This window comes from Marmota flaviventris, chromosome 9, assembly GCF_047511675.1.
Source record: "Marmota flaviventris isolate mMarFla1 chromosome 9, mMarFla1.hap1, whole genome shotgun sequence".
Classification (NCBI taxonomy): Eukaryota; Metazoa; Chordata; class Mammalia; order Rodentia; family Sciuridae; genus Marmota; species Marmota flaviventris.
The window spans coordinates 57193674-57204136 of record NC_092506.1 but is presented as its reverse complement, the minus strand read 5'-3'; the positions used below and the strand labels follow the sequence as shown (position 1 = coordinate 57204136).

The window sequence follows — 10463 nt, the reverse complement described above, 5'->3', positions numbered from 1 at the left end:
GGGTCAGAATCCTAGCTCTGCCTCTTTCTTGCTGTGCAAACTCAGCAGTTCCTCTTCCCATTCTGGTCCTCTTTTTCTTGCTTTGTGTAGATAGTCTGGAAAAAGCCAGTGTGTAGTCTGGAATCAAAAAACATCTATGCAGGTTCATCCCTTAGCTTTTCCCTTTCTGCTTCCCACAGTTTTGTTTGAGTTTAAAAATCTCAAAAGAGAAGCTAGTAATTTTTCAACTCAAAGAAAGAAGATTGTTCTACAATGAGGCCCCATGATTCAAGTGAAGAGGCAATCTGGCTTTATTGGGAGGAAAGTGGGGAGATGGGGCTGAGCCCAAACTTTTGTCAGAAAGCCCCTCAGTGACTGCAGCCTAGGAGGCTATTCACTTTCTGGGGCTGGGGAAGGGCCTTGGCTGCACTCAGTTTCTCCACATCACTGTAGCAGTACAAATTAGAGCCGTGGATAAGGTATAAGCCAGGACCATTGGCAGAACACGAGTTGGGGCCAAGGGACTTTTCTGTACATAGAGCCCCATCAACCTTCTCATGTGGCCATGGAAGCTCTGTCCACGTGGCTTGAGCTCCTGACTTCAGGTCCAGCCACCATAGCCGCCGTCCTAGAGAGAAGATATCAAACATAACATGGCTTCCATTTCATGGGGATGCTGACTTAGCTCTTCTCATGCCCTGGTGGGAAGCTATGCCATGGAGAGGTAGCAGAATGAGTCAACTTTTAAGAATCAGAAGCCCCTCACCTTCCATGATGTACAGCCGAGAAGACCCAGGACAGGTAAAGGCTGCATCCACAGCCTGAAGGCTGATTCCATGAGGGCTTCCAATTTCCTTCTCTAACCGCTTCGGATAGCCACTCACCAGGGGATAGCCTCCCTTTGTCAGGAAGACATACACCTGGGAATCCTGGAAGACAAAGGACAATAATCAGCATAGAGCTGGATATTTGTATCCAAGTTTTCACCTCAATCTCTCTCCCAACACACACCTGGATCATATAGAGTTTATCCTCCCAAGAAAAGGCAGCATCCACTGTTGAAGGACCCTGGGGCCACAGATGAACAATGGGCCAGCTGTGCCACCCATCCCGGCTGGTGTCCAGACGCCAGTAATGGGACCCTGTGGGGTATCAAAAGTAGTTCCAGTGTTGGCAGGAAAAGCCCAGACAGCAAAGAAGCTAGTAGCAGATGTAGGGATGAGTCACAAGAGGGATCAAATGTCTCCATCAGCAAGAAGTAAGCGGTCAGGTGAAAGGAGAATGGAGTAAGACTTCGTCTGTAATGTTGGGAATTGTGGCCCAGCTGGAAATGCAGTCAACAGAAGCAAGCATGGGGCTGGGATATAGCTCAATGGTAAAGTGCTTGCCTCACATGCATGAAGCCCTGGGTTTGATTCCCAGGGCTGAAAACATGAACATTAAAAACAAAAAACAACTGATATCACAAAGAGGCAAGCATAAAGAAAAGCAATCGAGTTTCCACATAAGGCTAACATTGTGGGGTTTGGTGGGGGCTCTTAGCTCATCTCAGGTATGAACAGAGATATGGTTTTAGTTAATGAGATATAAGGGCCAGAAGTTAAAAGAAAAGGACCATGACAAGCTTCTGTGGAGTGTTCTCATCCTGGCTGTATTCTCTGATCCCCGTGAGGTGGCAAGAGAATGAGGGAGTAGCATCTATTTTTCTTCTCCACCTTTTACAACAACTTGTTAAAGGAATTATCTAGGCTTCCATTCACCCTTTTGGTTTAGCCCTCTTCAATTATACTAGTGTTGCCTTCTCTGTTGAAATTGTTCCTGCCAAGGTTATGTTAATCTAGTGTAATTCTTTGTCTTTACCTGACTATCTGTCAGCAGCATCTGACTGCTCACCAATCCCTTCTTTAAACATCTTTTTTTGGACCATGATACCAGACTCTTTCAGTGGTCCTCTTATCTCTTTGATGCTTCTTCTCTTCAGCCTGATATCTGAAGATTGGAGTCCCCTAGTTTGGGCCTCTTCTCTTCACTCTCTTGGTGATCCCACCTAGTCCTGAAGCTTTAAATCACATGCTGAGGGCTTCCAAACCATTCTCTTCAGTTCTGACTGACCTCTCCTTTGAACTTTAGACTCAAAATCAATTGCCTACCTGACATGTTTATTTGGTGCCTAATGAACTTAATATGTGCAAACACAAAACTCTCTGTCTCTCTCAGTTTCTCTTTGTAGTGTTTCCCAATTTTAGAAAAAGAAACCACCAGTCATTCCATTTCCCAGACCCCCAAAGCTGAGTTATTCTTGAAACCTCTGTTTTCCCTCCCCTACTCTGACCACAATCCCACCTACCAATTGATTCTGTCAACTCTGCTTTAAAATATATGATGACCCTTCACCACCTTTGCTGCTATCATGCTAGTCTAAGCTTTCATCACCTTCAACTGGAACAGCTGTAGGAATAACAACCTGAATTCCTTGCTTACATAATCACATCTGCATTGCTGATGGTCCACAAGAAGCAGGATGGTATTTTAAAAAATAAGTTGGAACATATCACAGCCTAGTTCAAGACCTTCTCTTTGCTTCCTTTTACAGTCGAAAATCCTTACTAGGCCTATGTAATCTGGTCCCTGTCTCCATCTTTTTTGAGTCACCCACCTGCTCCTTCACTGTGTTCCAGTTGTGCCAGCATTCTTTCTTGATTGCCCCAAGTATTTGCTGTTCACTCTCTCTAAAATGTGTTCCTTCTAGGGGTCTTGCATGGCTAATTCCTTTTCATCACTGACAAACTTAAAACTTGTCTCTTCAAATGAGGGTCCCATCATTTTTCTCACTTCTATCCCATTAATCCTCTTATTTTTTTCACAGATTTTTTTTTTTTTGTATCAGAGATTGAACTTAGTGGTGCTAACCACTTAGCCACATCCCCAGCCTTTTTAACATTTATTTAGAGATAGGATCTCACTAAGTTGCTGAGGCTGTCTCTGGGATTACAGGCATGTGCCATCATGCCTGGTTTTTTTCACAGATCTTAATACTATGTGAAATTATTCTATTTCCTTCTTTCTTATTGTCTTCTCCCTCTAGTGGCTTTATGAGGGCAGATGTCTTGTCTTTCTTGTTGACTATTGTATCCCCAGGGCCTAAAACAATGCTCATTGCCTCTCAGGGGCTCAATAAATATTTGTTAAGTAAATACGTGGTATTCTTGCTTTGCTTTGTAGCTGTGAACTGAGTTTGTAGTGGTGATTGCCGTATTTATCTTCCCCTTCTGCTGGAATTACCCTGCTCAGAACCCAAACTTTTTTTTTTCTTTACTGGGGAGAGGGAGCGTGGGGTTCAGAGATTGAGGATAAAACCCAGGGCCTTGTGCATGTTAGGCAAAAACTCTTTATCACTGAGCTATATCCCCAGCCCTCAGGGGCCCTATTTTGAGAATTATGCTACTCTTTGTGCAGAAAAAAGTGATGAGTCCCCAACACATCTGTAGCCAATATGTAGGTTGACCTACAGCCATTTTAATGCGGTCTGATAGGAGAATGTGGAGCTGGGCCATTCAGAACCCCTCTCAAGAAAAGACAACAATTGAAGAAGTTGTCAGTTGGATCCAGGACTGAAAGATCATGAAGTAGAGATGGTGGAGAAGACATGATGATCCTTGTGCAAGCCAAAGTTATAAGGAGCAGAGAGTGAATAGGAAACCATGGGGCAGAGAAAAGAAAGATTTAGAGAGAGAGAAGATAACTAGGCCCATGCTAAGTAGAGAAGTTACATAGATGTTTTCACTAAGACAGTGTGTTCTCTCACCTCATCTGGATTTTTTTTAATATTTATTTTTTAGTTGTAGTTGGACACAATACCTTTATTTTATTTATTTATTTTAATGTGGTGTGGAGGATCAAACCCAGGGCCTCAAACATGCTAGGCAAGCACTCTACCACTGAGCTACAACCCCAGCCCTCAGCTGGATATTTTTAATATAATGGGGTTCTCTCCATGGCCATGTGCTCTCTCAGCTATGGAACATATGGAACAGATATGATATTTTTTTTATTTAGGAGTTAAGCTGTATTCTCTTCATAGCCATGATCTCTCCATGGCTGAGTGTCCTCTATTTCTGTATGACTCCTATGGCTCTTTTTTCTCAAGCCCTCCTTCTCTACCCCCTACAATCTTTGTCTATGTGTCCTCCAATGGGTCCACACTCTCTCCATATTTGCACATTCTCCTGATACTTTCATGTTCTTACTGTGGCATACATTCTCAATTTAGTTCTGTATGGTCACATGTGTGTGTTTCATTCCAATTCTGTGTTATCATTATCGTGTACATTCTTGCTAAGGGGATATGCTCTCTTTGAGGCTGTGCATTTTTCAATAGAACATGGTAGTCATAAATTATCAGATTTGTCCAGGTTGGAGCAAAAAAAGAAATTTTCACTTTTCTATTTTCAATACTTTCTCTCCCTTTATATCTGATCATACATATATCTCAGGTTGAGTATAATGTGGTTGTTCATTTCCTCTCTTAGAGATAATCTAAGTACAGAACATGACTCATCACTCCCTGCCTAACTAATCCCAGAACATCTCCAGGTATCAATAGATGGCTTTTACCAATTGATGTTACAAGTCAAGACACAGGTGTTTCCATGGGACACTCAGAGGAGAAAACTCCTTGAAGTCACCTCATAAAGGCCTAGGATATCCACAACTTCTTGACTGGTTCTCAGCAATGGTAACATCTCATCCCCAGGTGATGCTAATCTCAGAAGCCTGACATATGAACTAGCTACCTGGGGAAAGATAGGGCTCCTAATGATCAATTCCAGGGGAACCAGTGTACTCAGAAAGATATGCCAAAGTAAAGGGACACACGGGAGACAGAAACACAAGATCTCTAAAATAAAAAAAAAGCCAGAGGGCTCAGCAGGATGTTAGGCAAGGAAGACATGAGGAGCCCTTGGGGCTCAGAGAGATCCACAGAGCCTGGGAGTAGATGCCTACTTACTGAGAGGTTAACAATTAGATGAAATTAGAGGCCTGGGTAATGAGAGATAAGGTTGAAAAATATGCATCAAAGGGGTTGAGGATGGAAAAGGACATGCTAGGGTAGTGACAGAGAGCACAAAGTAGAGACCATAGTGATGAAAATGGAGGAAAAGCCTCAAAGAGGAGAGGTATAACTGAAAGAGATGTGAGAGTTGGGGAGTCTCTTACCACTAAAGGCATAGGTGGCTCCATGGTTGTCAGATACCAAGGCAGATAAGACTAAATCTGGGCTACAGCGTGTGTACTGAGGGCCATGGTGGGTGCCATTCTTGTGGGCAGTTCTATTCCTGTGCATTCCATGGCCTAGAGGAAAAAATAGGTGAGGGGAACATAGAGGGAGACCACAGGTCAAAGTGGGGTCTGAGGTGGAAGAGATGGTTGGACAATGGGAAGAGTCAGAATGGCACTGGGGTTAGGGGTAAGAGCCAAGGTGTTACGGCACAGAGTTAAGGTGGGAGCTGGGGCACATGTGGTCCACAAGTTCCGGGAATTCTAGCAGGCCCCTGGGACTGGGGCTTTCTCACCTCTGCCAGGGCAGGATAAGAAGTAATCTCGAGCATCCCGAGGGTATACTGCAGGCACCTCTCCCGTGACAGGGTCGAAGCGCAGAAATTTGTTACCCTGGAAGCAGTAGTAGCGTCCAATCCACCGCAGGGCAGCTGTGCAGTTCCCCACAGCTGGCCAGGAACGCTCCTTTTTGTTTCCCGTAGCAAAGTCCCAGAACCATTTGCGGTTTCCTTTTCCAAAAAATCAACAAGCATTTGGTGAGGCTGGGTTATGCCCCCGCTTGTGCTGACACTGGGGTCCAAGATGGGTCAGATATGGTACTGGCCACACAGAGTACCAGCAGGGAGACAGATGAGAAAGATACAACAATTCAACAGCAAGATACACACAATCAGCTCAGTGATAGAGTCAAAGAAAAAAAAAAAAAACATCTCAGGGAAGGCAAGAAACTGAAATCTGAAGTAGGAGTTACAAGACAGATAAGACAGGGAGATGGAACTCCAGAAAGAGGTAAAAGCAAAAGTGTGAAGCAAACTGAAGGTACAGGAAATAGCACAGAGTTTCTCAAATTTACTGTTCAAGATAAGGGTGTGAGAAGAGTCAAAGCTGGATGATCAACAGGGTTTAGAGAATCTTGGACATAAGACTAAAGAGCATGCATTTTTCTGTGGGCATGGGGAATAATGAAGGAATTTTAGCAGAATTATGTCTAGTTATCTTCAAGAGAATGAGTTCCTCTCCTCCCCGCTTAACCTCTAGATCATAACTGGCTTTTCTATTTTCCTTCCTTATAACGCCACACAGTGGCTTTACCACCACCATCACTATCAGTACCACTACACCACCACCATCATCCCACCAGGTCCTTAGATTCCCACCTGGACTGACCTTGAAAGAAGAGGACCCCTTCTTCTTGGCATTCGCCCCGGTGACATTCCACAGCTGCATCCACTGGGGATGGGATTCCAGGAAATTCATCTTGGAGCAGCTTTGGATATCCTTTCTCCTTCTTTTCAGGAGGATACACCCAGACTTTGTCCCCCTACATCCAAAAGCACTCTCTTTTTAACTGTGCATCCTCAGATACTGCCACTTGATTTTCACACACAACATTTTAAAAAATATTTTTAAGTTATTGATAGACCTTTATTTTATTTATTTGTATGCAGTGCTAAGAATCGAACCCAGTGCCTCACATATGCCAGGCAAGTGCCCTATCGCTGAGCCATAGCCCTAACCTTCACACACAATATTTTGATCTATTGCACTTATATAAGATCCTCCTGCAGAACCACACATTTTCAATCCATCTGTGGAAAACAATATGTTGCTCCTTGTATAATACATACCCTCTGTGCAAATCTGTTGCTATTACTATCACACACACACACACACACACACACACACACCTTGCTAAGTATAACCAGATACTCCTGTGGCATACTTAATCACAACACTATCAGTTTGGGCAAACATACCCACAAATAGTCATCCTGAACTCATCCATCCACTCCTATATTCATTTGTTCATTTATCGATGCATTTATTCAAGAAACAGTTACTGAATGACCATTATATGCCAGGTATTGTGAGAGGCACTGGGAGTCAAGGGATGACAATCTTTGAATTAAAGAAGTTCTCTGTACAAAAGCAGAAACAATTCCTACAATTCTGGCCAGGTAGCCACCAAGGTTGAAAGCATGCAAAGTATATTTGGAATATAAAGAAATGCCTAAGTCTGTCTACTAAATTCCTGGGGAAGGCTTCACAGCAGAGAGGAAGCATTTGGCCTGAGTTGAAAAATAAGCAGGAATTTTCCAGATGGACAAATGAGGAAAGACTGTTACCAGCAGGGGGAGCAGCAAGCAGAGCCCAGTAATGAGGAAACTCAAAAACTTTATGTACATAATCTCATGTGGTTGGCACACAGTGAACATGACAAGGGAGGAGAAACCAAGGGCCAAGTCCATGAGACCCGTGTACACCTGACTTATAGTAACCAGGTACATGGTGGTACCTTTGCTGAAACAGGGAACACAGAAGGAAAGGTTTGTTTGTATGGAAGATATTAAATCCAGAAGATGCTAAATTTGAGGTGCCTGTGGAACGCCAAAGTCAGAGATTTTTGCCAGGAAACTGGTTAAGAAATGTCTGAAGGCGTGTTAGGAGAAGATCCCAGACCTGGTATTCACAGCATGAAGAGTCCTGAGAATAATGTAATGGTTGAGATCACCCAGGGAGGGTTCATGAAAGGGCTTGGAGTAGATCCCCATGTAATACCTGGGGATTGGCTGAGGATGGGACACTGAAGAATAGAGGGAAAAAAGGCAGCCAGGGTCACCTCAACTGTAGGTACCTTTGGTAAGTAAGGAGAAGATGACTCTCTGAGCACACACAGTTTTGGCCAGGGCACAGGACTTGGTAAGCATGGTAGTCTGTATTTCATCCTTTACTTGCTCCCTTAGCCACATATCATTGCATTGGGAAGACCTGCCCTGCCATATGAAGATGAGCTGACACAGAATCATAAAAACCAAGTAAAGAAATCATAGTAAGGAAAGGATAGCCAACACTGTTAGGTGTAGCAGAGCCTGCTAGAACTTAAGACCAGAACTAAAAAATAGCAACTGGAGGTTGTGCCTTTCAGGTCAATGTACATACATATTCCCTTAGCCTGGGCTTTTCTTGGGGAAAAGAAAACACAGAAGAAGAAAAGTTCATATCTATTAGTATGGGCCTTGCTGTAGTTTGAATATGTCCCCAAAAGTTCAGGTGTCAGAACCCCATCCCCAGTGCAACAATGTTGAGAGGTGGGATCTAATAAGAGGTTGATTAGGTCATCAGGGTTCTGCCCTCATGAATGAATTAATGTCATCACATTAACATGATAATGGGAGTGAGTTATCACAAATATAGGTTGTTATAATAGCAAATTCAGACCCCTCTTGCCCTCTCTCTTGCCCTTCTGCCTTTCTACCATGCTATGACGCAGCAGGAATTCCCTCACCAGATGCCAGTACCAACGTCTTGGACTTCCCAGACTTCAGAAGCATAAGCCAAATAAATTTCTGTTCATCAAAGAGAACTAGTCTCAGATATTCTGTTATAGCAGCAGAAAATGGACTAAGACAGGCCCCATGCCAGGACCACTTGAAGGAGGTCTCTTTTGTCAATTCCAGCTCTTTCTGGCCCAGCCCTCATGTTGGCCCAGCAGTACCTTGATCAGAAAGACACTGTCGTGACCACGGCGGAATGCAGCATCCACAGGGGTGGTAGAATTCTTCCACCTCTCTGAGATTAACTCTGGGGCCCATTTGTGACTCTTCCACACGTATTCCCCTGAAAAACCCACACTAATTGAGGGACCCAGAACAAACATTTGGCCTACTGAGACAGTTACCGGGAAGTTGTTAGTGATACTCTCAGATAATTCCTCAGCCCTCCCACAGGCAGAAATAGTCTCTGTAAAGGGGGGCCAAATCTGTGGTGCCAAATGCTCTAGCTACAGCCCATCCTACCTTTAAAAAACAGCAAGGTACTATTGTCATCAAAGGTAATAGCGTCAAAGCTCCAGCCATCTAGGCAGTATTCTGGGGTGGAGGTAGGGAGACGGCAAAGTAAAAAACAAAACAAAAACAAAAGAAACAGTAAGATGATAAAATGCAGAGATACAACCAGACAGATAGATTCAAGGAGTCGGTGTCTCACATATCACACCTGGGTTTGGCTTGGTTCCATTCCCACCTTCAGCAACACTCCCATGGGCATTAGTCCTAAAGAGAACACAGATAGAGGTCTGGATCCAGTGGAACCATTTTGTCTCCCTTGGCTTTTGACCCAGGCCTAAAAACTGGCCTTATCTTACCCAAGCCCAGATTCCAATTTTCCATCCCTAATTTACTCACGAAGGAAGCGGGTTGGCAATGACCAGAGACCAGCACAGGCCCAAAACCCCCAGTGCAACTGGTGCTCCTAGTACCCTATCCATGATGAGCTGGAAAGGCCACAGGACAGCACTGGGCTCCGGGTTGAACTCCTTATATAGAGTTGGCAGCAGCTCCACCCCCACTTCCAACCCTACTGGAAATGAGCTGTCTCCCAGGACTATGCTAATATTGGCTGATTACATCACTGCAAATAAGGTCAGGGTCTGGACAGATATCTCAGTCCAAGACTCTCTTCCCGGCAGTATACCCCATCCCCCTTCAGCAAATTTCCAGCAGAGACTAGCCCCTGCCATTGATATCCAGCAGTGGCTCCATCATACTGGCCATAGGTCTTGGTACGTATAAGTCAGGGAAGGAGGTAGATTGAGGATCACCTTCCCATGATTGATTTTATCTCTATGGTGGGGGAAGAGAGATGAGGGAAGTAACAGCTTTGTGTAGAAAGTGTCAAGTTATACTCAACTAAAGCCCTAAGGCAATTAGAAGAGACTGATACTTACATAGGTCCACACACAACATACTCAGACCTACAGCTTTTTCCAAGATCTATCAGGGGCTTTCCTTGGGTACCCCAAGTCTTCTCGGCTTTATCCCTAGATTAGTGATTTAGAGGGCAATAAAGATTCATCATTGCCAAATGTCCAAGCCCCATGCCCAGCCTCAATGCCTGCCAGCAAAGAACATTGCAAAAGTTGCCTGGCAGGGAAGAACTGAAAGTAACAGGGTGGGAAGAGGAGGTGTCTCGCTTCCAAAGGGCACTACCATTACTAATAATTAGTCTCACGGTAGTTTCCACTTTGGGGGGAAATGCTTTATTTACCCATCATAGAACAAACAGAACTGTAACTGGGTTTCACAATATTTGCAGCTGATTTCTACTTAAATGCTGCCTTCTCAATAAAGTCTTTCTTGATCACCTTATCCAGACATTTCAGACTTGCTTGTTTCCTTCATGATGCTTACTGAAACTTTAAATTATTT

The 10463-nt window shown here is 44.0% G+C and overlaps 1 protein-coding gene across 1 annotated transcript; it reads right to left on the bottom strand.

Annotated features, from left to right (window-relative positions):
- Positions 1-272: 272 nt before the first annotated feature.
- On the bottom strand, positions 273-9523 carry Hpx (hemopexin). The gene is given in 10 exon segments (XM_027919909.1): positions 273-607; positions 746-908; positions 991-1121; positions 5197-5331; positions 5553-5765; positions 6424-6577; positions 8753-8874; positions 9054-9125; positions 9244-9308; positions 9441-9523. Coding segments are annotated over 10 exon segments (1398 nt in total). The 3' UTR covers positions 273-347.
- Between the last annotated feature and the right edge of the window lie 940 nt (positions 9524-10463).